Below are 25834 nucleotides of genomic sequence, written 5' to 3'. Positions count from 1 at the left end.
CTCGTAGTTTTCTTGCTGGGCATTTATCGATTCGATTGATTTTCACATTTTCGTTCAACTCCTTGTCTGTTTTTTTCGTCCCTCGGTCTTGATGCGTTTTCCCTGCTTCTGCTGTTTAGTTGATTTTGATACCCCGCAAGCTGTATGGGCGCGATCACAGCTTTCGACCGTGAATGTTGTATGCCTCTCTCGGAGGCTTCTAGCGGGTGGCATTTGTCGACTTGATACTTCTGATCCAAAATTGAATCCTCGTTAAAACGCCATGTTTCAGATCTGAATAGAAGTCAACTATGATCGCATCTGTTTTTAAGATCGACCCACGGTTGGCCCAAGTCTACCCGTCGACAGACCCGTGGATGCCTGGGCAGTGTGGGGGGTGATGTAAGCGGGTTGCCTGTGACAACCCCCATGTAAACACGAGCCCCAGCCTCTCCTCCAACCTCCTCCATTTTGTGCCAGAAGTCAAGCGGAATCACAGCTAGGTTGGTTTTCCCCCATCTTCTTATCTTCAACGATTTACTGATACCAATCTAGGCACTGCGCTTCGAATTTGCCCACATTTCACACCCACGTTCGACGCCCACATTTCAGCGTGTCAGAGATCTATCTCTATCTACATCTGGCGTTGACCACTTGGTTTAATGTATGTTCATATATCCCACCTGGCAATCTCAGGAATTCTTGGTTCACTAACGATCTGATAGTGAGTCCAGTCTTGAGCCGGGTGCTCTTGACCACTCTAACATTCTTTCATGCCTCCAGCCTGGCCGATCGGGGATTCCCCCGACATTGCAGAAGCAACCGTTGGTGGACTCTATGCTCGGGATGCTGGCAGTGAGAATTTTGCTGATGCATCAACTTCCCTCCACCCTAATACTCCCAACCTCTTCCTTCGTGCCGACTCCTCAACAGATGATTCCAGCGAGCCAAAATATGGCAAAGGCACTGTTGACCCGCACAGCATCAAGATGCAAGGCCTGATGGCCTTGTTCGCCCTCATTGGGCTGGCGTTTGTCATAGGCGGCATCTGGTTCTTCTTCTGGGCTAAAAACGGCGGGTTCGTCTGGCGCAAAGGCGACTGGGACGACTACAAGTCCACTGTTCTGCGACGAAAAGGACCGGACGGAAAGACTCTCAGTAATGCTACAGCGAGTACCAAGCTCGGCGGTGGAAGTATTGTCGGCAAGGGCTACACGGACGACGGATACTCATTTACAGAAGGATCATATATCGACACCGCAACGATCGCTACAGAGAAGTCACGGCACAAGAGGTTCAGAGAAACCGCCAAAGAGAAGCTCCTCCGACGTAACAAGCACGAGCAGTGGGAGGGCGCAGACGATGCCGACGTACGTGCCTACCGACAAGAGAAGCCCGCTCAAATCGGCGGCATGAACCGTGAAGCCGACGGAACCTACAACGGCAGCGACTACGACACATCCGCCCCGCCCACCGCCTACCAACAGAGCGAGATGAGCCATTCTCATGATTTTGCATACGATCAGCCACGCCGGCAGCGCCGCGATCCCTCGGGCTTCTCGTTCACCCAAGGCAGCGAGGATGTCATCAGTCAAATACCCGAAGAGCGTCGTATCCGTGGCCCATCTACTCGCCGCCATAGCCGCCGTCAGGACCGTCGCAGTGATACCTCCCCATCTGCTCCACCCTCCGCACCTTCATCTCGTACTAGCAGCCCGCGCAAGCAACGTGAGCGCCGTTCTGTGCCCCTAGGCCACTTCACCGAACCCCTGGATTTCTCAACTACGGGCTCGCGTGCTGAGTACCAATATTCCAACGTTGACACGGAGGATTCTGGTACGAAGAGCTACAAGCATCCGATTCCGGGTTTGTCGAAGGGATACCGCCGTGATGGACGAAGGAGTCGTCGTCGTGATAGTCTGAGTGATAGTGAGGGCGAGACACAGTACTCTTGAACTTCAACTGCACATCGGGATATGCCTTGATGTTTGGGATCTGGGTTTGAACGTTTAACAATTCTTTGGGTTATGGAAATAGCGTCTTTTTTATTTTTCACGGCAAATGCCGATCGACTTATGGATACGGATAGGGGGATTTGTTTGGGTCATGTACATAATGAACAGAATCACGATTCAAATGGATAACTTTTCGATGCAACATAGTATATGTACATAGGTGCCTGGGCATCGCTTCCATGAACCGTTGAGCCGTAAGATTGTCCGATGTACACTTTAGCTCCACACCAGGTGCTTCCCTTGCAGCACAACCTGAGCTTGAGAAGTGCCCGGCCTTCCTTGCAGATAAATCGTCAACTGCTATCTATCCCAATTCTCGGTATCCGGAGTCAAGACAAGAGCCTTGTTGTTGACGACGTAAATGTCATCAACCTAACTCCGCACCATCCTCTCTCCCCCCCGCAGTAGCACCTCAAGATCAACGACCTCTTGTTATTTCTGGCCCCTTAGGTGTGGGAAAGGGAATTCTTCTCCGAAAGCTCATTAAACCCCAACCGAACACAACCGAATACTTTCGAATGTCGGTAAGCAAGGTTGAACAACCCTCGAAGGGAATTTGCTACTGAATATCCGGATAATATCCAAAGAGAACGAAAAGTGGGAGCGTTTTCCTTGGGTTCCAGGGTTCTAGTGGGATGAGGTTGCCTCCCTGAGGCTTTGGTGCCCAAAGTTGGCAATCTCCGATGTCCGTTCCTCTATGACCTCCCTGCATTGCATTAGCTCCCGCCCTTCACAGTATAGTTCGAGCGCAACGGTAAAGTCCTGAGTCAAAGATTTCGATGTGCATCACATAATGAGTAATCCTCTTCACTTACCTAGGATCTCATTGGAATCATGTTCCGGGTCCGCCATCATTTGCTAGTTGCTAAACCCTCTCTCCCGCCGGTGAGCGTGTAACAAGACACCAATGTGATTCATGCCGTACGCGCCTTACATGTATTGATAAGTCAATTGAGCGACCATTGTTGGGAAGGTCCGAGCCGCTTGGTAGGTACTTGAGGAGTTCCTAACAAGGGATATAAAACCCCCAAGGCTTAGATTTCATCTGCCTAATCTTCCTGGATTTCTGATTTAGTCGAAATGGTCCAAATCATAGCATCGGATTGGACACTTCTGACTACTCCCTCTTAAGAGCAATCGATTGGCTCGGTCCATCTACAACCATTCCAGTAGGCATCATTAGATACACAAAGAATGATTCAGTAACTAGATAGGTGACAGGAGAGTTTCTGTACGAATCGGACTACCCGTACGGTGTGTTAATTGCGGAAATAGCAGATCAAGATTCCAAATAAATGATTCCTTATTCCTCTTGTAAAAGAAATCCGGAGAAGTAATGCGTCTAATCAAAGCGTCGTAACACGCCAACGAAACACATCCGGATCTGCGTTCCCCATGCCTAAAGATGCACCTGATACCTGTAGGAATTAGTTCTCATTCGTCCCAGTGCCAGGCTGTCATGCAAGTCATGTTGATCATGTACTGCAGCAGGACCCGTTCTATTACGGCCAAACGTTTACCAATGATCGAATGGGCTTCAGTCACCCACCGGAGAACAGCAGCTCGCCAATCATCCTAGGATGATGGCACACATCCAGTTGCAGAAACAATAACAAAGGAAAAGACGAGCAGTTTGCCTGAATGGACCCCTAAGCCCCAGGACGAGGCAGCCAGTGAAACATCCGGTCGAAGAATAGGGCATACAAGCATACCCATCGACCACGATATCAAAGTTCTCCCCGTAGGTACGGTCACTAAAGCGTCCCAACGGTGATTTCGTCAAATAGGATTGAATAGCGTGAGGCACCGTGGAATTAGTTCCCATGTGAGATGCTTCGGCTTCGATCTGGATGGCCGGTGGAGAAATTTACTGATAGCAATTAATCAAATGAATGCTTCTTCGGATTCTATGGAATTTCTATCTGATCTTGCAAAGGAAGGCAACGTGATGGCAGAAGCCATGGTTCATTTATAGTAAGTATCACGAGGGATTTTTTGGGACTATGTATCTATAAGCGGAGAGCCCAATAGGTCATTACGACTAGGAAAGGAAGATTTTCATTGCACTATAGGCAAATTCTGCGGTAGCAGGTTGCAACCCGAGTGAAGAGTTCATGAGTCCTCGCCGTGAGCTAGTTATTGACTGGGTTTGATCTATTGGACCACTTCGTCTGTGATCTGAGTTCTGGTCGTCCAGTGGAGTTTCCGCCTGAGGCAGTCATATTATGTCAACATAAAATGTTCGAATTTACCGCCCGCAATAATTCTCACCGCCCGATAAAACTTCCCAAAAAAGTTTCAACTTCCGCAGATTCGAACAAGCAAATGCCTAGTACAATCACGATGAAACGCAAGTTGGACGCAAACGATGTTCCTTCACCCGAGGCTGCCGGGGCTGAGGACCAAGAACTCGACTTCGAAGCCCTCAATCTCGATCCTCGATTGCGCCAGGCCCTGATCAAGGAAAAGTTCACCAAACCCACTCTTGTACAGTCAAAGGCGATTCCGCTCGCCCTGGAAGGAAAGGATATTCTCGGTGAGATGAGTCTTTTGAATTGATGAATCAAAAAGATGACCACTAACAGAAATAGCCCGTGCAAAAACTGGCTCTGGCAAAACTGCCGCCTATGTCCTCCCAATCCTGCAAGCCATCCTCCAGCAGAAGATTGTTTGTTGCCCCTCTCTTGGTGTACTTCGTATAGAAATTAACCTAACCGTCTACTAATAGGCCGATCCCTCCTCAAAAGCCACAACCGCTCTCATCCTTGTCCCCACTCGCGAGCTTGCAGAACAGGTCCAGAAAGTGATTACGTCTTTTGCTAGTTTCTGCGGAAAGGATATTCGATCAGTCAACTTAACACAGAAGGTGTCTGATGAAGTTCAGCGCTCGATGCTGGCCGATTTCCCGGATATCATTGTCTCGACGCCTACCCGAGTGTACAGCAATGTTAACAACTCCGCTTTGACGCTCGATAAAATCACCCATCTGGTTATCGACGAGGCAGATCTGGTCTTATCATACGGATATGACGAGGAAATCAATGCTCTCTCCAAGGCCATCCCGCGAGGAGCGCAGACATTCTTGATGAGTGCTACTCTCACTTCGGAGGTAGATACATTGAAGGACTTGTACTGCCGGAACCCTGTGATTCTTAAGCTAGAAGAGAAGGAGGAGAAAGGTGCTGGTGTCAGCCAGTTTGTTGTCCGGTAATACAATGTGCTACAACCGTGATCTCGGCAGTTGCTAACCCAATTCTCAACAGATGCACGGAGGATGAGAAATTCCTTCTCACATACGTCATCTTCAAACTACAGCTGATTAAGGGCAAGGTCATCATTTTCGTAGCAGATGTGGACCGATGCTACCGCGTGAAGCTCTTCCTCGAACAGTTCGGTCTGAAGAGTTGTGTCCTCAACTCAGAATTGCCCATCAATTCGCGGATTCACGTTGTCGAAGAATTCAACAAGGGTGTCTACGATATCATTGTCGCAGCCGACGAGCAAGAAGTATTGGGAGTGACCAAATCGAAGAAGTCGCGCGAAGTCAAGGAGGCAGATGAAGAAGCAAAGGAAGAAATTGGAAGCAGCGAGGATGAAGAAGCAGTTGATGAGAACGGAAAGGAAAAGAAGCCCGAGGCCAAGAAGCGCCGCAAGATGACCAGCAAAGAGAAGGACTACAGCATCGCCCGCGGCATCGATTTTCAAAACGTTGCCTGCGTCCTCAACTTCGACCTCCCCACCAGCTCCAAATCCTATACCCACCGCATCGGACGTACCGGCCGCGCTGGCAAAGCAGGAATGGCTCTCTCCTTCGTTATCCCCACCGAGCAGTACGGCAAGCACCGACCCACCTCAATCCCCAGCACAAAGCACGACGAAGCCATGCTCGCCAAGATTATCAAGCGGCAAAGCAAGCTCGGCCACGAAGTCAAGCCCTACCACTTCGAGATGACGCAAGTCGACGCCTTCCGATACCGTATGACCGATGCCCTGCGCTCTGTGACCAGACTTGCGGTGCAAGAAGCACGAGGACGCGAGATCCGCCAGGAGCTGATCAAGAGCGAGAAGCTCAAGCGCCATTTCGAAGAGAACCCTGATGAGTTGCGCCAGCTGCGTCACGACGGCGAGCTGCGCGCTGCACGTGTTCAGGCGCATCTCAAGCATGTGCCTGATTACCTGATGCCTGCCAAGGGACGCAAGGGTCTCTCCAAGGAGAGTGTTGGGTTCGTTGGGTTCACGAAATCGAAGCAGAATCGCATCCGCAAGGCGAGAGATCGTAACCGTGCTCGTGGGAAGTCTGGTGGGAAGGTTGATCCCCTGAAGACGTTTAATCGTTCCAAGAAATAGTTTTGCATAGTTTAAAATCTGCGGGCGTTTTGTCCGGATACCATTGTATAGTCAGGCATGAATAAAATAGTTTCAATTTGCATTTCGCATTACATGTCTAGCATGCATTCTGCATGGGGTCAGTGATGTGCAATATTGTCCGTCAATGATTGTGCACTCAGCAGACTTAAAAATAAACCGATAATTCCTGCCCATCCACGGATTTGATCATCTCAATTTCAACGTCTTCCAGTCCTAACCCGAGCTCGATTTCAAGCCATTTCCTCCCCTTCCTTACCTGCCGAATATGCCTCATCACATCACACGCATTTTGAAGGTGGTACGCATGGATAGTAGAGTAAGAGGAGCTTTTGTGCGGGGCGGGTGCTTCATGAGATGGCGCATGAGACGAATCGTGTGACTTCGGCATATCCAGAAACCCAGGGCCGATCCCAAGCCATTCGACATCTCTCCAAGATCCGTTCCACTCTGGGCCAACGGTATCAGGGTTCTGTGGAAACCCATCTGGATCTTTCCCAACCCATGTCAAGGCTGGCAGCCATTCGCCACAGCCCTCGAGATCCAGCCATTTCAGGCAGTATGTCGAACGGGAAAGCTGACGAAGAATGCTCGCAGCTTCAGCCCAATTGTTATCAAGGGCGTCTGGGGTCAAGAAGCGGGCCACTTGGCCTCGAATTCGAGTAGTGACATAGCGTGGATTACGGCATGGCATAGGCCAATGAGCAAGCGAGAGATGAGTGAGGGTTGGCAAATGTGCTACTAGGTTTAGGAGACTGTTCCAGCTTGCAGCATTAGGTGTCGGGTGTGCTAGAGATAGGGCGCGCAGTTCGGGGAAGCGTGGGGTCTGGGTAACGGCCTTGGGAATGGACGGAGTCGGAAGATGATCAAGCATAGCTTCTCCTCTGCCGGTGGGAGCAGCTTCATCCCATGACGCTGGTACAAAATCCTCTATTTCGTCGCTTGGGACACCCATGGCTGGATCTGGCGAGATGGTCATCTCATTTGTGAGCTGCTTCAAAGTTATCCAGTTTCCCAGAGCATTTCCCAAATCCAATCGCTCAATTTTGAAATCCGCATCAACAACTCTCGACTCGTTGAACCCCGGATTTTCCTTGCCAATTTGATCCTGATCCTGCCGGGTCAAAAAGAGCGGCTTCAGCCCCTTCATGTACCCTCTCAGAGACGAGCCTCTTGTATAGACAGCAACGTAACTCAGCAGCAGTTCCTTGAGATAATTTGGAAGCTGGGACAGGAAAGGGCCATCATATTCAACATGCCAACACCAATTGAAAGCCATTGATTTCAGCATCAGGTGTACCAGGCTTCTCTGGTCCGGAAACAGCGGCCCTTGGAGGCGGGTCAGCCGATGGATTTTTTCGAAAGCCCCCGACACCCCGTAATGTAAGTCTTGATCTCCTGCCGATTCTGTGTTTGGAGAGAGCCAACTCGCAGGTGGCGGAGGCCCGACAGTGGGTCGAGATGGACGAACCCCGAATACCGTGCGACGAGGACCGGGGCGAGGTCGTGGCGGCGCGGTTGCAGGGAGCTCAAGCACATCTCGAAGAGATGGATGAACTGAGCGGGGAGCTACGGTTGAGTGCTGAGCACGTTGGGAGCTTGGAGGATCGTCATAGGAAGCACGAGGGGTTTGTGTACGGCGGAGGTGATTGATTAAGTCATTGACTGACGTCGCTGACGCGGAGCCCTGTATCCTAGACCCGCCATCATGACGAGGTCCAGATATTGCAAGGCCGTGATGTGCTAAGTTTGCTGGCTTTGCGTGGAACCGCTGGTGCTTTTTGGGCATCTGCGGTCGAGCTGCGGGTTTGACAAAGTGAAGTGTCTCCGGGATGCTTTCCCGCCTTTATCGGTTATCGTCCCCACTTGATCCTTGCCTGATTTGGTATAGCGCAGGAAGCTGAGGCTTACAAGGCAAGCGGAACGTGCCAGGAGTGAAAAATGCTTATGGAGCACTGCTCGTAGTCAGGCTCAAAATGAGTCAATGCTCGTGACTCATAATAAAATCTATACAGTGTTATACAATATATGCACACAGTCTCAGATATCCCGAACCCAGGAATCGTCCTTCATGTGGCCCTCACGCTTGGCACCTTCCTCCAGCCAGGTATCTACCAGGCCCTCCTTCGGATCCTCATCGGGCAATCCACGCGATCGGCGAACGTCCAAGACAAGGTTCCTGATCTTCAAGGTGACCTCTTTGCGCAGCTCGACAGCTTCTTTGTCATTCAATAGCTCATCACTTAGCACCCCCAGAGGCAGATCTTGGGAATCGGGATAGCTCTTTTCGACCCTAGCTTTCAATTTCTGCCACCGAGATCTCAATTCCCCAAATACAGCATCCGAGTCCACCTTGGAGCCAAAGGTAACGCTAACATTTTTGCCGGGCCGAGGAAGGAAACGCGGGAATTCCCGACTCTCGTGCATGACGTTGTCGAAGCCTTCAATCCACATCGGAACTACATCCGGACATTCTTTGGGCTCTAAGATGAGCCGTGCGATGCCCCACTTGAAATAGCGCATGGTCTTTCGTGGTGACTGGTGAATTTTGCCTTCGGGGAAGATATGGACCCACGAATTCGAGTTGCAGGAGTATGCGGTAGGTGCAAGGTGCGAGTCCTTGCCATCGGTTGTATAGGCGACTGAGAGGTCCGAGAATGGATCGACGCAGACATTGTGCCAGCTCCAGTGCTGGCGTTCAGGTATAGCGCGGTGGTGATCAACGGGGAAAGGTCCCTTCGATAACAGGCGAATAGCCTCGGTCACAGCGGGTTGAGCTAAGCCACCGAATGTAGAATGCGCGGAACGGTGAGTGGGTAGAACCTGTCCCATATTGAAGAAGAGTGATAGTGGTCTACGATCATGGTCAGCAAAACAATCCATGGAAAGAGCGTTCGGGCAGACTTGTAAATACCTTGTCTGAAAACAGATATCGTAGCTTCCAAAAGACCACCGCTGATTCCAAAATCGAGGGGGCAAAATCCCCCATATCAATGGGTCATCCATTCTGGTTTTCCGGCGCAATGTCAGCCATCTTCACGTTTGGAGTATGGATAGTCTCGACCCAAGGCTGTCGGAGGCACGTACACACTGATGTGATTGGACACTATTTTCATATACTTTACTTAGCAACTGCACTAGTCTGATGAACTTTGTTGTGTCTCGGCATACCTGTAATCAAACCTCGAGTCCGTTGCGAAACGTCGTGGCGAGAGTCTAACAGCTCCGTGAATGCTTCTTTTCCGTGACATTCTGCCTTACAGAAAGCCGAAAGGAAACCGCGACATAGACCCGCCACTCCCCACATTGTTGTGTTGGATAGAGCCCTCCAAGGGAGGGACGGAGACTCCGCCGTTGCGCTCGAGTCCATGATGGATAGTGTAAAGCTGCTATGCACAATCCATGAACAAAAGAAAGCTTTACACAAGCTAACGGTAGCTTGGAAAGGAGTTTAATCTCCGAAAAGCAGTGCAATCGACTCGAGTGAAGATTAAGAAAATTATCGCGTCCCTGGAAATCGATATATTGCCGGAATCACATGATTTTGGTTGGGGTAACCATACACAGCAAATCAGCAGGGGCCAGCATGACCATTTTTCAATAATACGACTAGTTTAAATTAGTTTACACAATTGAACTCACTGCCTAGGTCATAATGATTTCCCAGCCTCTCTATATCAACTGTATAAACCAGTAAATAGCTCATTCCACCAGCAACCTTTTTTTATACATCTGGCGCACGGACCAATTACACACCCGACTCCGAGCACGATTTTCTTCCGGCTGCACCCTGACAGCACCACCAACCAACGATGTTCAAATCAACCCAAGCACTGTTTGGCGGTCTTCTTTGGTGCGTTTCAGGTCCTTCGAACAAAGCCCCAATTTTCCGAGCCTAAACTAACATTTCTTCCCGAATTTTAGGAAGACCCCGTGGCGTCTCTCCTCCCCCCAGAAGGCACGACAGCGCAAGCGCCTGCGCTCTGTGGACCGCGTCGTCGACACCGTCAGCGCCGCCCTCGAGCGCAATGGCCAGACCTCCAAGGCTGTGAGCCGGTGGTTTGCGGAGATGCCACGCGAGGAGGAAATGCTGCCGAAGGACAAGTACACTCTGTTCGATAAGAAAGAGAAGAGCTACCGGAAGAGCATTCACAGTATGTTCTCGTCCTAATTCTACATCCCATATTCCCATCAATTGGTACATGTTACTGTGTAGATCAGTTGAGCTTATCACTTTCTTTACTTCCAGAGCTGCCCAAGTGGACTCGTGTCAGCCAACGTGTCAACCCTCCCGGTTTCTAAACGGATTTACGCCCCCGCACATGTACTATACATCCTTAACTCGACTCTAGTGGGGGACTTGTCGGAGCGAAAAACAACATATGGACAACCGGAGTTTTGGCTTTTTGGAATTTGCAGCGCGGCCGCTCTGAAAAGGATGGTGGCTTACAATGCTCCATGATTACCCCAGCGCTTAGATAAGGCTTTCAATTTAAATGCTTTTTGACAAGGATGTTTAATTTTGTTCGGTTCAGGGTTTCCCGGGGTATGCTAATGATATAGATGCAGCGACAGACATGGTGGTAGTGAACGTACGACACCAGAGGTGATGGATATGTTGGGTGTTTCAGTTAAGTGTGCGGTTGGAAGCTTGATTGGGTTACAGGTAGGGCAGAATAAAATGAATACACCGGAGTGATGTCAACGTCCACGGGTTCGAGAAGAATCATGAGACAAGGAGGTTTGAAGCTATTCTTTTCCCGAGATCCGAGGTTAGTATCAATTTTTCGGACGCAGTACGGCAGCACTTATTGACTTGGGCTGCCACTTCTTTGACCTTCCCTCGATTGACTCGGCCTTCGTGGAAGGCTTTGTGGAGGAGATATCCGCGATGGACTTGCTGCCAATCGTCAAGCTTCTCTTGCCAGCCTGCCCCTCCTTCATACCAGGCATTCTTCTGCGCAGTGGACACTTCAAAGCCTTGAGGCGGCTTCGGCAGAGCCCAGCAGCCTGGGTCGATGTGACCATCTGGCGGTTCTTCGGCCGACTCATCATACAGTGTAATAGTGCGAATGGCGTCTCGGATGCCAGATACCTTCCGCTGCTTATTCACTGCGGCCCGCCAGGAGTCGATACGAGGAGTCTGCGCGCGTTTTCTTTTGGATACAGGGTACTTTGGTCTAGGGCTGAAAATCGGTTGTGGATAAGGAACGTTGCATCGTGGGTCTCCCCACATTCGACGTGCATCAGTGGAAACCCTGGACACGGGATCGTAAACAAACCACGTTTCTCTATTCAGCCAGTGGTTGGCTAATAAGGCAAAATGGTATGGTTTTTTCCCTGGGGTGAATTCATTGAAGAGCCATAATAGCTTTCGATCCAGTCTCTCCATCATTCTGATCTCCCAATCATTCAACTTGTCGACAGCGTCTCCTGTTTGGAGCTGGGTTTGATCTGCGGAGCATCGAGCGGCGTTTAATTCCGGTCTTTTCCCTTGACGGAGGGAGAGAGCAGGATGTTTTGGGTCACACATAAATCGCCATTCATCAGACAAAGCTGGTCTCGCTTTGGAATTGGTCCCTGTCCCTTGAACATGACTTCTTGCTGGGGCCGAATTCCATTGGATGATTTTGGTATACGTCCGTCGTTCATTCGAGAAAACAAATTGGTTGTCAACACGAAGTCTGGAAGTGAAAGATGTAAAATCTTCCGAGACATGCAAGCTCCCTTCGGTGCTATTTCGTGGCTGCTTGAGATGATTGCGAATAGAACAGCTCGGGTCCGAGACATAGCTGATCAAACATTCGGTTTTTGGTGTCCCAGGAGGACCGGACGAATCCCCTATATTGCCAAAGACTGCTTCTTTCCGCCCCATCTGCATTCGCGCTGACCATCCACGGTATCTGCGGTGATCGGCATGTCGATGAAGTGGTTTAGGCTCTTTTGTGTGCATCGAGCCACTCGGCTCTGGTAGCTCATATTGAAACTCATCACGTTTTACGACAGATTGAAATTGATATGGGACATTTTGGGATCCCTTACCATGCGACCATGGGATCGATCCTCGGATCTGGTAGGATCGTTTCTGTCGATATGGTAATGATCGGACCTTGTGGAACAGCACCGGTGCGCGGGCCGCTGGCCTTTCTGCATTCTTACAAAAATTAAACCAGGGTTTGTGATCATAATTGCCATCATTTGGCTGCAGAGGGTCCCTGAGAAGCTCCTCTAGAATTGAACAAGTTATAACGGGTGAATTCTTGATCAACGTGGATTGCCGTGGCAGGGTTAATCCCGGTATCTCCTCTTGCGCTTGTGGCCGCCGCATAGAACTTGGCGCTGGAACAGGTTGGGAGATTGAGACACTGTCCTCCAAAGCTCCATGACACTTGAGGTGTGAACAAGAATTCCAGATTTCGTCGGCAGTCGGAGAATCGTCATAGCTCTTGAAGTAATCTGGTAGCCAACGAAATCCTCTCTGTTCTCGACAGTGTTTCTGCTTTTCCACATTACCAGGATCCCACCAAATCCAACTATAGTCGTCCCGAGTCGATCTCCACGTCATTGAGTTCCGAATTTGAGCGAAGAAGTCATGAATCACTTTTTTGTTTCTCTCGTGTGTCGGCCGCGTGACCCAGCCATACCATGTGCGTGCGTATCGGGTGTGCGAGTTTTTACCTGCTCTCAGCACCTTGTTTCGATTAAATCGTCTGATGAAACCCCCAAGCTTCCAAAATAAAACTGCTATTATGAAAATCCCAACAGTTCCGGCGAATAGCTCAAAAAATACCATGGGATCAATTTCCTTATGGACTTTGACTGGTGTGCTTGGAGGTCGTTTTGGGGGACGTGGGATACCAGGAACCAGGGAGTGGCTCTGTCGAGTTGCCAGTGGCGCCATTTAGTGGAAGCCTGGGTGTACTCTCCAGGAAATAGTCCAGGACTCATTAAAGATATAGCGAACAAAATGTTGTCAAGACGGTTTTCTCACACTGTACAAATGAGAGAGGTTGGAGAGATGAGGAAGCAGTCACAGACGAAACTTCCCTGCCCTCTTTAACTTTGTGTTATCATAACCATCTTTCTTTGGAATGTTGTAATGGTAAATACTACCAGACCGTCGCGAAAATTTCGATAATGCTTGAGATTCCACATCTATCTCGAGCTATTTGCGGGGCATCCAAATCACGACCCATCAAGACCAAGCAAGAGCGTTAAGATTTGCTATGAAATGTAAGAAACGCAGTCTGGGTCAGGCTCTGGGATTGAGCCAAATCGCACGGAATGAATCACATTTGGCCTGTATCCTGGTGGCCGTGAATACCATCTTATTCTGAGGCTAGCAACCAACGAATTTTAGAAGAATGAAAAGACCATCAACACCTATGCGCTTCTTTGTGGGGATATGTCAATCTAGGGCCACATGATTCCTCATACTGTGATCAAAGCCTCTAACTCGCCAGACTCGACTTCCGTTCCCGGCTGTGATCAATGAAGTTAAAAGAGGAGTTTTTTGTGTGAGCACATAATGTTTCAGGGTTCGCATGGGATACAATGTAGTGGTTGCTCTCCACCATAGACTCCCATCGATCAGTTATGGAAATGGTTGCAGTTCGAGTGAAAATGTTGCATAAATCAGGATCTCTGGTGTGATGTACCTTCTACAAACCACTAGTGATTGGATATCGAAACCATCTATCGAGATAAGTTATTTGACTCACAGTTATGCGTAGCTCAAGGCATCAGGACATTTTCATCTCTTTACCGCCTCTTCTAGTACCCCTAGAAATATAGACAGATACTCTTGGATGACAACTACCTAAGCGGGGACTCTGTCAAAGCTCCAAATTCTCATATTAAAATGACATATCAGACTCAATTTCACATGCTAGTCTTGTGCATTTTGAAGATCGGAAAGACTAATCTCAAATGAATTAATTCGATGATTAGCGATCCGAGTGCGGAACTCTTGAGTCTGGTTCGATGTGCACCTGCCCAATTAGGAAAGGACCTGGCCCATAGCCACACCGATTCAGCCACTCCTTGCAGATCTAGCCACAAATCAGCCACGCTCAAGCCACCTACAGCTGATGTGGTGGCGGTGCAGACTATTAGCGTTCGATAGAAGGTTGCGTCTTTGTGTTGCTTTGTTTTCCTGTTTGTTGGGCGTCTGGTTTTGCATATTCGTGGGGCATTATTTTTCACAGTTCTGATTAGATTTATTTTCAGGTTGAGTTGATGATTAGCTTTCTCTTCTGATCAGTGTCTCCCAGCTACCTCACTTCCCAGCACTTGACATCAGTCTGCTCAATTTTATTCTGCATGCGCCTGCGTCACATTCTTCTACCCAGCGGGTCTTGGACCGCCAAAAGCAAAGAATACCCCATTTTCTGGTATTTCTGGTATGGTAAGTGTCGTGCGTCGACAGATTTAAATTATTGATGAGATCGTCAGGACGATCGCACAGTCCTTGAAGGATTCGAGAGGGGACACAGAGATAGTTCAAGCTTCGTATAGAGTTTATTTCGAGTCCCATGCACATTACATCCCAGCTCATAGCCGAGTCATGGCCGACCCAGTGAGGCTGATCATTGATCATGTATTTGGTGAGAAGGGTTACTTCAGCTATCACACTGTCAATGCCTTAATGCAACAGGCCTTTTTTCTATCCCATTTGGGTAATGTTACTAGAGGATGGAATCCGATCTGTTTTGAACTCAGACCAGACTACTTCTCATGGTACAAGACTGGCTTTGAAGGGGGAGAAGTCGGGGTTTCCAAGTGACGAATACAGTGACCGCTTGACTCCACAAACGCCACAGTTCACCGTTAGGGTGTGGCTTGAATTTTCTGGGCAAAGGGGCTAGACAAAGCCTGTAGTTGCGGTCTGATGTATTCCTTTCATCTGACTCGGGAATTATGTCCAACTAGGTCCAGATAGGGATACCTCCACAAGAAACCTGAGATACTTGGATACTAGTGGTGCGCCACATCGAACAAGAAAGCACACTTGCGACTCAACAGATGTTGGCAGCAGAATGACAAAGTACCAACCCTGCGATAGGGACCACACAACGTTCAGCATGAGCCTGCTACTTGATCCGTGCATGAAACTATTGAAAGGGTAGGCCATCAAGACATTGTGTCTCAATTCGCAACTCTTATCTTCATACATGAACGTTAGATCTGCGCGCCAGGCGGTTTTCCTTTCAAACTGTTCAGGTTCGCGTAGGCAACTTCGGGTCGGTCAGGGTTAGTGGGCGAAATTGCTTAGCCAGAAGCTCCAAGTTGTACAGATCAAAAGGTGGAATCCCTGTCGTGAAGGAACCTGGGGTCCATCATGACACTAGCTTCAGATTTCATGCAGTGCATGTTCAATCTCACAGATCTCTTACCTGCTCCACACCTGATGTTATGCTAGGACGCGTATCCGTCGATCAGCTAAACCGGGAACGAAGTACAATCAAGTCCGCACTCGCCCCACTGTTCGATTCTGTTGCTGGAACGTGCTGCTGTAAGGATTCTGCTATATGCCGAGCAGACCTATCATTAGGCTCACAAATATCGGTTCTGCAGGCATGGTAGCTCCCTTACCCGTCCCAGGTACCTGGTCACCGACCATTGCCCAGGCTGATCGTGTACTTTTGGATGGTGGCGATATTCCCGTGGGCTTACCACACAATTGAGGTTATGGGTCCAAAGTATGTCTGTGATTGAATCTCGGCGAGCGCGATGAGGTATATGAAGCCCTAGGCACAGCCATGTTTGTGCTTGACCTGATTCTCGTATCCGTCCATCTCCTCCATCATTGTTCCTATTATTACTGCCTTTCCTACATCCAAGTCATTAGGAATTATACTTCACAGTCATAGTTCTACAATCTCTCCACTTCAAGTGCTCCTCGATTTGATTGAAGCTGATCTTCGATCTTCTAAACTCTTTTCCTCTCCAAAAGTGATTCAACACAACTCGTCTGTTTCCAAGGGCCATACCGTCGAACAAAAACGAAGATGACCGGCCGTGAATTCACACTGTCCTTCGAGACTACTCCCCCAACAGCCGTCCGACCCGATTGCCCCTTCACAATCCCAGTAGTGATTGCCGTGAGTCCAATCGGAACACCGGCGCAAAATGTGCAGCACCTTGTCGTGAGCGCCTCCCTCCGCGACGAGGCCGGCACAGGACCCGCCGTTGGCTTGAGCGGGAATCTCACAGCGAGCGTGCGGAGCCGAACCGATAACGCAATGAACGGGTACGCAAAACTCAGCCCACTCAGTATCTCGCATCCGGGCAAGTTCCGGCTGCGGGTGATGCTTAGTGCAGCTTCGTACAACGGCGTTGTAACGAAGGAGTGTGTTGATTCGACGGTCATCCATGTGTACGCCGGTGCAGCTGCCCAACGGCCAAGTGGGTCAATCCCCTTCCCTCCTTTCGTTTTTGCTTTGTTCCGGATTTCCCTTTCCCCATTTCTCTTCTTCTTTCACGTTCTTTTCGTATCGGCCCCTCTTCACCCCATGACGTTATCCCCTTTCCGGTCAACATTTAGCCCCTCATGCTCACCCCTTTGGGACTCTTGCTGATGCTGAAAAACTCTAGCTCCCACTCAGGTGGCACGACTTCAACGGCTCACAACTGAAAATTTAGATATCTCCGCTGCGGATATTGCAGCGTGGCAGTGCGCGTGACTGAAGGACATATCGTGTTCTTCGTATTCCTGGAGTTCGAGATCTCCAGGAGTTGTTCATGTTTACCTGTACCCGAACGTTGACAAGGTTTTTGGTTTTCTTGCATTTTGATTCATGCCATGGGGAGGGGGAGAATAAGAAGTCTCTTTAAAATAATTCCGAGCATGTCAGCTATATCTACTTTTTTTTTCTCGAACAATTTTTGCATGCATACTCCCCAATTCATCGTTTTTAGCGCCCCTTACCCCTGGTCTCGGGTGAGTTTTCCTATATTCCGCATCTGTTAGCGCGTACACTAACTGAAGCCGACCCAAATGTTAATTTATGTTGCATGCAGAGTTTTTAACTAGATGTAGATACAATTCGCGATTTAGAACAGATCATGATGGTCTTCCATTAATTCACGTTGAGTCACGTTACCGGAATCGGTCCAAGATCCTTCCTAGGCATACTTATGAGCAAACCCCGAGCTATAATCCCACAGCCTCCGCGGTTCTTCCCTGGGTCATTATGACCAATTGAAAGGGGATGCTCGTTTCGATGGAATTAAGTACAACTACTATTCCGATTGTCCTAATTTTTCCCTTCGTGTGATGCCTTGCAAGAGAAAGCGTTCCAATACATTATCCTGCATTAACTTCAAATCCGCGCTTGAGATATCCGAAGAACACATGAATGAATTCGGTGGAATCCATTAAATCAATGGAAACTACTCCGTAGTGACGCTACTGTTTAGCTTCATTTATTTACGGGCTTTGCCTGAAAGTACTAAGAAGCGGGGCTAATGCACTTGAATTCTTTGTATTGAGTCTCGTGCACGGAGTCCACTGTGGGTAATTGATTCTCTAAGCAACGAGACTTAGTCTCTTCTCCTCCCCATACATGACGAGTGAAACAAAAGATATCAAGAGAAAAAGGCCGGGACCCATAAAAATTAGACAACTTGTCCGGTCCACACCTCCGGATGTTGATTCCCTGTCTACTCCCGTATCCCCGCTAGATGCCCACTCGACAGATCGATATCCTAATCCAGTGAAGTAAGATCCTTGTACTTATTAGTGGCCAATGATCATTTTGTGTTTGAGCTTTTCGCCAGCACCTACCCCAGTGCGCGCTAGACATAATTAGATCCTCTTCAATCGGAAAATTTTCTATTCGAAACAACCTTGGAAGACAACAGCCAAATCCCCACCATCTACCCCACTCCCACCTGAGTCGGATGACTAGGTTTTTATTTTTTGTATTGCAGCACTATATGACGACTCCTCTTTCATTGTGTGGGTTGCTCTTATCACAAAGTACAACATACGAAAAACTTAGCTCACCTAAGCGCATTAACGAGGTTCGGGTTACCCACAAAGGTCATCTCTCGGACTATCAAGAAGATAGCCATCAAAGATCACTTGAATTTAGAGTCTTTTCAGTCTTGCGATGAAGAATAGCGCTGGTTTCTTGTCGGGCCACTATTGTCATGGGAAAATCTGCCGTCCTCCGAACCATATCAGGCTAGGAGGTTCTTCTCTTAGGCTACAAGGCAAGAGATTCAATTTCAAAATTAGAAATTCCTTACAGATATGATCTTCGTGCAAAAGGCTTAACATAACACTTACACAGGTTCAGTCTTTCTTTCCCGTCTATGTTTCCTCATTGATCTGCTGGCAACGCCCGATTCTCGAAATGCCAGATTCCTGACAGTTAAGTATCTACAACATATGTGCCCTGGGCATCGTCACTCGTCGATGAATTTTTGGTCGCTCGTCAAAGCCTCTAGATAAATTGTATTCTGCGCGTGCAAGCTACCTCATTAAATTGCGCGCATTCAAAAAGCTGGGCAATGGCCCCGCAGCCGATATTTCACTCTCTTTTCAACCAACCATGACGGCTTCCTTCAGCACAAAGGAGTTTTTTGGGGGGAGATGGTATGGGAATGCCAGAACTTTCCCATCAATCAAAACAAACACCTTACCTTTGGTGCAGGACGTTCATCGAAGGACGAAGTGATCAGAGCTCAGTGTCGGGGTCATCGGGGCAGTCGAAACAGGTTTACAGGGGTGTTTTGCGTCTGTTGACCCGTCGGCCACCCTTGAGAAAGTCTCGCTCTTCATTTGTCGTCCCTTCAAAGATGAGATCTGGTGGAAACCGAGCGCTACATTGTGGACACTTTAGGAGCCCGAAGAATGATCTGTGCTGGTTATATTGTTAGGACTGTTTTTGCTGACATTGCGTTGTAATCGTTATTTGGAGATGTGACTCCATTGATGGAGTAAATTCGGGAAAGATGATCTGAGGAATCAGAAAGGAATTCTGTGTTATTGGTGTCCGCTGACAAGCCAAATACCCAGTTAGGTACTGCTAAAGATCTAAATCTCATCCTCTCAATTTTACAAAATTGACACTAGTGCTTTCGGCTCATCAACACTTTGCATTGACGATCCTCGAGAATCCGCTCGAGTTCAAAGAGGCATAAAATAACTATAGAAACGCTGCAATCTGATTATCACAATACTGTACAAAGGCCGCTGCAACCCCAGTGCCCCCTTTTTCTTTTCCTTTCATGGCTCGCAACAAATCTTCTCTTGGACACGGATGTATACGCCCCCAGGGCAGGATATACTTTCCCCCATCATCAAGTTTGAGATCACTCGCAAAAGCTGACCAGATTCCAGTATATGCCCCAAATCTAGGGACATAAAGAAATGGCCCAAGCATAAATGGAACAAAAGCCTGACTGTGGCGCATGATGTTGGTCTTGATATTCCCTGGGTTCTGCACCAAGCTTAATATCCCATCCCCACTGACCTGGTTGGCGAAGGCATCTGCCAAAAACCAATTTCCCACTTTGGTGTTTAGATAATTGCGTGATTTGCCGGCATCTTCTTGAACCAGTTCTGCAAGCTCTATGCCGGTCCCAAGCACGAATGCATCGACAACTATCGATGCTGTCCAGATAACCCGTACACTGGCGAGGGGTGTGATTCGAGCCGTGCCCCGTAGTATGGGCAAGAGAAGCTGGGAGAAAAGATGCGGGCCGAGACAATTGGTTGCCAATTGCATATCGTGGCCCTGGGGCGAAGTCCCTTGAGGAGGGTTAGAGACACCAGCGTTATTGAATAAAACATCCAGACGAGATTCAGCTGCGGTAAATCTCTTCACTGCAGGCTTGATGGTTCTCAGATCGTCTAGCGATAGAGGGAGAAAAATGATGTTTCCCTCTTGGGAGTTCGGGGGACACAAGCTTTTGATCTTCGCCATCGCGTCCAGTGCCTTTTCTTCAGACCGACCGGCGAGATAGACCGTTCCTCCTACGTGAAAAAGAATTCTGCATAGTTCAAGGCCAACTCCCGAATAGCCTCCAGTTACAATGAAGACTTTGCCTTTTTGACTGGGGAGATTAGCTTCTGTTAGAGTAGGAGGGGGCGGGAAAATTTGCGACCAGGTGACTCCCATACTGTTGAAAGATTGAACTCTCTAATCCATGAAAGCTGGAGCTGATGTGAAAAATTCAGTAGAAATAAAGACAAAGTCCCATTCCCCACCGAACCTCTTGCTCCGTTTTGCCCGGGATATTCACCGAAGAGAGAGACAGATACCACCTCGTATGTGTAAGGTCCATATATTGACAACTTGCTTGCTCTAAAATCCGCGTACATGGCTCGTTAAGTCCCGGAATCATCCTACTTATGAGGAGAACTCTTGTTAAAAGTCTCCCACTTTGCACACGTTGTATCAAAATCAGCCGAAACAGAGGCAATCAGCTCCGGTATCTCCGACTGGTGCTCTACAAAAGTGCTGTGCTGAACTCTGAGGCTCCTGTGCCAGGCAAAATGGCAATCTAATAAGCTAAGATCTAAAGTCCTATTGGTAAGTTCGCAAGAAGACTTTGGAAAGATCCGCATCAGAGAAAGAACGTGGAAGCCACACATCTCTCCTAACTGGCAAGTGCTTACCGAGGGTGACGCTCAATACTGGAGAGGAGCAGCAGATAAAGCTGGAGACTTTAGCGATATCATCGTGTGGTTCTGGGCCTTCGGGAACCAAGCTGAATCTATGACCGATCCATAAACAGGTTTCAATAAAGCACAGGTGAGAGAATCCAGAATCCCCGGCTTCAAGGCTTCGTTCATGTTTGACCTGTGTACTCACTAGTTAAGGGAATATAAAGATAGCCTTGCAGTTTCATCGACGTACAAATATCGTCATCACTGGCCTTCTAGCGATGACGCCAACCCTTGGAACTCTCTGTCCGAATTTGAGACAGCCAAGGTCCTCATTCAGAGCTCATCGGCCATTCTGACCAACTTCTAGACACACAAATAGACAGATTCACATGGACATCCAACACATAAAACGGCGATTTAGTAGAGTTACCTCCACCTCCATCTTTTGTGGACCTAACATCGTGCCAGATCAGACAGTCACTCCATGCCCAAAGGTCAATTCTGATGAAAGGTCAAACCCGAATGTTCTCCATCAACTCATCTATAGCCGCTGAAATTATTGCCATTGCTACTGCCAGTGCTATCAGCACCTGTACTCACCTCCAAAGTGGCACCATCGCCTTATCTGGCCACTTTCTCGAGGTCCCTGCTTCTATACTGGCGAGGTCAATGTTTGCCCTTGCTTCAGTATCAAATTTCCAGATTTACGTCACTAGATTGATATGGTTAAATCAAGAGAAGACCGGCTACCGGGATCCCGAAAAATCTCACGACTGCCAGATGTTCCACGATCTGAGATTGAGCGATGTGCGCGACCACGTGGGCCATTCTTGTGACTTCACTCAGCATCCTCTTCTCAAAATTCAAATGATGACGATACTTTGGATCGATGACCCCACCCCGCCTCTGCGTGTACTGACTAGTTATGCAATACGTGGATCGAAATGTGTTTTACCGCAAATTCCGAGAAAACCAAAAGCTCTTGCAGAGAGGGATATAGCGAAGGGGCTCAGAAAGATCTTTGCTGACGCTGGCTCTGCCTTTTCCGGTTGGCACAAAAAAACAGCTATTTCCTGGTATCTTTGAGCAACTCTGAAATGTCTACAGGTCACGACCTTACTCTTTTGGAAATAACCATCTCGCGGAACCTAGGAGATGGCAAATGGCCCGGCAAACAGTGGAAGGTCAATGTCCACTCCTAAAGTCGTGTGCTTGGGCTAGAGACGTATTTCAACGGGCTACTGTCGCATTTAAACCACCCCGAATCTTTTGCTCGAGAAATCGGATTCGTATTTTGATGTTTGTGTTTCTATCCAATGGCTTGACTTTGGTACCTGCTTTTTCCTTCTTTCGGGGATGAGTGAATATTTGTCAAGCTAGTTGTATGGATTAGAGACAGTCGTCTAGAAAGAGATAGACCTCTACATAAAGCTCCCCTTCCCCCCTTCCTCCATCCTAGCATGTCCTTCAAGGTAAGCGATGTCAACAACAAGCTGTAGTTCCTCGCCTACTAAGAACGCAACTTTTGCCCGGTGCTACTTGAGTAATCAAAATTAGAGGTTTGAACGACCCAGTTCGTCTCGAGGGATGGAAGGCCTGCACCACTACTAAAACGACAGGATAAGATGAGAGCATGTCGTGTAACGCTGTGTATAACCGGCCACAAATCTCTCAAGTGTGACCCTCTCCAGCCCAGTAGATATCATTTTAACCCCACTTGAATGAGTCAAGTTAACATGCAGCCAATTCCCCTCAACTACTCCGTACACTGTCCTGGCATGTACTAGCTTGGCTGACGGAATTATGCGAGCCAGATGACTCAGACATCTCTGTCAAGTCTCTCGGTCAGCACGGCATTCTGGAAGGACGCTAGAAGGGGAGTGAGGTGGGTTTGATTGGCGGTAAGAAAAATGGATTGATCACGAGCACGTCTGATTAAGGCTTCGGTATTTCAATTTCTTGTTGAAGTGGTGTCAATACCAAGTGGAATCAGGTATGAAAGACTTTCAGGTATCTTGACTTTGTATACGTTGATGTATATTCCGAAAAGGACAGACGGTAGCCGGGTCATGGCAAATACAGGATGTGGGAAGCAAACAAAGCCCAGACGTGTCAAGACGGTCAAGATGCGGTGAATCCGAGGGGTCCGAGGGTTGAGAGGAGGAGGCTCCAAGACAGATACCAGTGCTGATTGGCAGGCGATGGGGCATTTTTGCCCCTCGGAACCTCCGAACCTCACCGACAACAAAAGATCACGCTAAACCTTACCAGTGGATCTTTCAACTTCTTTCAATCGAAGGTTGTTGGCTGGAATGCAGACGGGTCTATTACCCAGCCATGTGATTGGCTGTGTCTTTCCTGGCGTTCGGTTTTCCGTGTTTAGCGACATCATAGCGACAATGTTGTACTTTGTGTTGCATTTTGGTTGGTTGCCCTATGGGAAGCCCCCACGATCCTAATTGGGAAAAGACTGGGTTACCTAGGTGTCAAATATAAATGAACCCATCCCGCAGGCTTCTTGATTACTATCTCTCATCCTCTACTTCACATCCCAAGTGATGCACACTCAATCCAACCTCTATCGCAAGAGATCGCTCTCCGAAACATCAGCTACATCAACCTCCTCTCACACCAGTCAGTTCTCCCAAGAGAAGAAGCGCTCCAGATTGTCGAAGTCCCTCTTGTATCTCTTCCGATCCAAGTCTCCTGTGCCGATTGATAACCCCCACCGCCACGAAAACAAGATGTCACCGTCTCGGAACATCCCACGGAGAAATCACAAAGCTGCATACTTCCTGGATCAACACTACACCTCAACCAGCCCCACCCAAATGTCTATCAGCATGGGTTCGTCGACGGTGGACATCCCTAAACGTGCATCTACCCCCACCCGCAAGAACAGCGGCAACTACAAACGCTACAATGGTACTGTCAACCACTATGGTCGCCACTCCAACGACTGGCTATTCGGTGGCTTCAGTGTTCGGGAGACTGTTCGAGATAGCCTCGAAAAGCTCCGCGGCCAGGACAAGGAGAGCTGAATGAACGCTCCTGTTCTGCAATCTTGAACTTGTCCAACATGTGGAAAAACTCTTGGATACACTCTGTCCTGCTTACCCCATGGTTTACATCCATCTTTTGATGACACCCACCCCGACCGTTCGGCGAGGATCGATCTCTGATCCGCTTAGATTTGAACGCTGTTTTGCTTCAAGGTCCTGAAAACGAGTGTGGTCCGCCCTATAGGGGCGTGACTGTATTCGGGCATCAATCACCGCGTCCGCTATGCGCGCATAAATCAATCATCTATGACTCTATCTCGTTTTCAGCTCGATCTCAGCCCTCAATCTATGTGGCTGCCCGGTACATGCATTGTGCCAGTCGCTGCTTTTGTTCTCCGGGTCTTGGAAGTTTGATCACTCCCATATAATTTCTATAATTGTGTTGGATTAGATATCTCATTTTGCACCCGATTGGGTTGTCTCCCGTTATACAGTCGATTCAATTTAAACGCGGGCCAAACTCAATCTCTAATTGGTCTCTTATCAGCTGAAGTTTCCGTAAATCGAATCGTGGCAATTTGAATGACATACGTAGTTTGGAAGCTAAGGTCTAACACTCCAGGCTTCTCCTGTGGAAAGAGCTGGTTCTACATAATGAACTTTCGGACGACTCGGGCACTTGGGCACTTGGGCACACGGGCCTCTAGGCAGCAAGGTATCAAGGCAGCGAGGCCTTGCTTGCTTACCAGAAGAGAAGTTAGTCAGACCTCCCTCTTTCTAGAACTAAGTTGATTGCTCTATGACAGAGTAGATCATTCTCTGCGTTCGTTTCTATTGATCATCTTCTTGCCTTCTCTGTTGAGACATAGCTAGGTACGTATTTCCATCAGTTTCCATAGCGTTACGATGCTGAGCTGGATGTTTTCTATTTTTAGCTGATTGAATCCTAGTAACAGAGCCCAGAATCAAGGAAGTCAGCACTAGCAAGAGGTTTTTCCAACTGATATTGGGCCATCTATACTTCCTCGGTGGCCCCGCCTGGGCATAGAGCTAGGCCTCTTTACCCGGCCTTTACATCCTCTCCCCTTTCCCCATCTGCCTCGCAGTTATCTTAACCTCGCACAAACCCCGTATTTTACCAAAGCTCACCAGCATATTCGCACTTTGATGATTTAAGATCCACCGCGTCCCACGCCGAAAGCCGAAATACGTCTGGCTCAAGCTGCTGCGGAGTTTGAGGCCGATCGGCATGGAGAACAGAAAGCAGCTTTTCGGGCCAATACCAATAAAGCTAGGAGAACAAAATCGTTACCGAATGCTCAAGATGTCATGTGCCTTGTTATGCAGTGATGAAGTGAGCAGAATTGAACGTCTGTGTGACGTAGCCAATATTTGAGCAGAGGGTGATGATCTATATATAATTATGTGATTAACTTCGTAGATGTCTGGGTCAAAACACAACCCATTTATGTCGGTATAACTTGAACCAGTGGACCACTAGGGCAATTTCAGATTGGTTGTCTGGTCCTTAAATTGTTCTCGATAAGGGAATCATTGGGACTCGATGGAATACTGGTGTTCAAGTAAAGAGAACAACGTCCAAAATTGAGCTGTTTGTGCAGTTTGCTCTTATACCCCAATTAGCCTATAGTTTTCATCAACCAGCCAAGTGGCCGAGCAGTAACTCGACCATCGCATCTTCCTTGGTCTAGTGGTGATGATTTCCGCTTGTCATTAAAACCGATAAGCGCGGGAGACCGGGGTTCGATTCCCCGAGGGAGAGATTTCTTTTTTGCACCTGTTTTTTTCGTCTAGACTTGTTCCAATTCTATTTTTGACTCCACAAAACA

The 25834-nt window shown here is 48.4% G+C and overlaps 9 protein-coding genes and 1 non-coding gene across 10 annotated transcripts; 8 read left to right on the top strand and 2 right to left on the bottom strand.

The window, feature by feature from the left end:
• Positions 1 to 290: 290 nt before the first annotated feature.
• Pdw03_3602 (uncharacterized protein) lies at positions 291 to 707 on the top strand (the record flags this gene model as incomplete). Its single annotated transcript, XM_066100535.1, has 4 exons — positions 291 to 369; positions 428 to 482; positions 535 to 643; positions 705 to 707. The coding sequence occupies 4 exons, from the start codon at positions 291 to 293 to the stop codon at positions 705 to 707; spliced, it is 246 nt and encodes an 81-aa protein (XP_065955935.1).
• Positions 708 to 752: 45 nt separating this feature from the next.
• Pdw03_3601 (endosomal spry domain-containing protein) lies at positions 753 to 1934 on the top strand (the record flags this gene model as incomplete). Its single annotated transcript, XM_014676522.1, has 1 exon — positions 753 to 1934. One exon carries the CDS (start codon positions 753 to 755, stop codon positions 1932 to 1934), a length of 1182 nt encoding a protein of 393 aa, XP_014532008.1.
• Positions 1935 to 4337: 2403 nt separating this feature from the next.
• On the top strand, positions 4338 to 6341 carry Pdw03_3600 (ATP dependent RNA helicase (Dbp9), putative; the record flags this gene model as incomplete). The annotated part of the gene is made up of 4 exons (XM_014676523.2): positions 4338 to 4530; positions 4586 to 4662; positions 4723 to 5201; positions 5258 to 6341. 4 exons carry the CDS (start codon positions 4338 to 4340, stop codon positions 6339 to 6341), a joined length of 1833 nt encoding a protein of 610 aa, XP_014532009.2.
• A 166-nt stretch (positions 6342 to 6507) lies between these two features.
• Positions 6508 to 8148, bottom strand: Pdw03_3599 (Tafazzin; the record flags this gene model as incomplete). Its single annotated transcript, XM_014676524.2, has 1 exon — positions 6508 to 8148. The coding sequence occupies one exon, from the start codon at positions 8146 to 8148 to the stop codon at positions 6508 to 6510; it is 1641 nt and encodes a 546-aa protein (XP_014532010.2).
• A 251-nt stretch (positions 8149 to 8399) lies between these two features.
• Positions 8400 to 9729, bottom strand: Pdw03_3598 (Tafazzin; the record flags this gene model as incomplete). Its single annotated transcript, XM_014676525.1, has 4 exons — positions 8400 to 9213; positions 9274 to 9366; positions 9447 to 9465; positions 9531 to 9729. The coding sequence occupies 4 exons, from the start codon at positions 9727 to 9729 to the stop codon at positions 8400 to 8402; spliced, it is 1125 nt and encodes a 374-aa protein (XP_014532011.1).
• A 442-nt stretch (positions 9730 to 10171) lies between these two features.
• Positions 10172 to 10661, top strand: Pdw03_3597 (mitochondrial 54S ribosomal protein mL60; the record flags this gene model as incomplete). Its single annotated transcript, XM_014676526.2, has 3 exons — positions 10172 to 10212; positions 10284 to 10513; positions 10609 to 10661. 3 exons carry the CDS (start codon positions 10172 to 10174, stop codon positions 10659 to 10661), a joined length of 324 nt encoding a protein of 107 aa, XP_014532012.2.
• Positions 10662 to 15442: 4781 nt separating this feature from the next.
• On the top strand, positions 15443 to 16045 carry Pdw03_3596 (uncharacterized protein; the record flags this gene model as incomplete). Its single annotated transcript, XM_066100534.1, has 4 exons — positions 15443 to 15483; positions 15544 to 15611; positions 15781 to 15873; positions 15936 to 16045. 4 exons carry the CDS (start codon positions 15443 to 15445, stop codon positions 16043 to 16045), a joined length of 312 nt encoding a protein of 103 aa, XP_065955934.1.
• A 324-nt stretch (positions 16046 to 16369) lies between these two features.
• On the top strand, positions 16370 to 17044 carry Pdw03_3595 (uncharacterized protein; the record flags this gene model as incomplete). The annotated part of the gene is made up of 2 exons (XM_014676528.1): positions 16370 to 16766; positions 16956 to 17044. The coding sequence occupies 2 exons, from the start codon at positions 16370 to 16372 to the stop codon at positions 17042 to 17044; spliced, it is 486 nt and encodes a 161-aa protein (XP_014532014.1).
• Positions 17045 to 23540: 6496 nt separating this feature from the next.
• On the top strand, positions 23541 to 24023 carry Pdw03_3594 (uncharacterized protein; the record flags this gene model as incomplete). The annotated part of the gene is made up of 1 exon (XM_014676532.1): positions 23541 to 24023. The coding sequence occupies one exon, from the start codon at positions 23541 to 23543 to the stop codon at positions 24021 to 24023; it is 483 nt and encodes a 160-aa protein (XP_014532018.1).
• A 1658-nt stretch (positions 24024 to 25681) lies between these two features.
• On the top strand, positions 25682 to 25767 carry Pdw03_tRNA53. Its single transcript has one exon. It is a non-coding gene; the product is annotated as a tRNA-Asp (tRNA).
• Positions 25768 to 25834: the final 67 nt, after the last annotated feature.

This window comes from Penicillium digitatum, chromosome 1 (assembly GCF_016767815.1).
Source record: "Penicillium digitatum chromosome 1, complete sequence".
Lineage (NCBI taxonomy): Eukaryota > Fungi > Ascomycota > Eurotiomycetes > Eurotiales > Aspergillaceae > Penicillium > Penicillium digitatum.
This window is presented reverse-complemented; position numbering and strand designations above follow the sequence as displayed.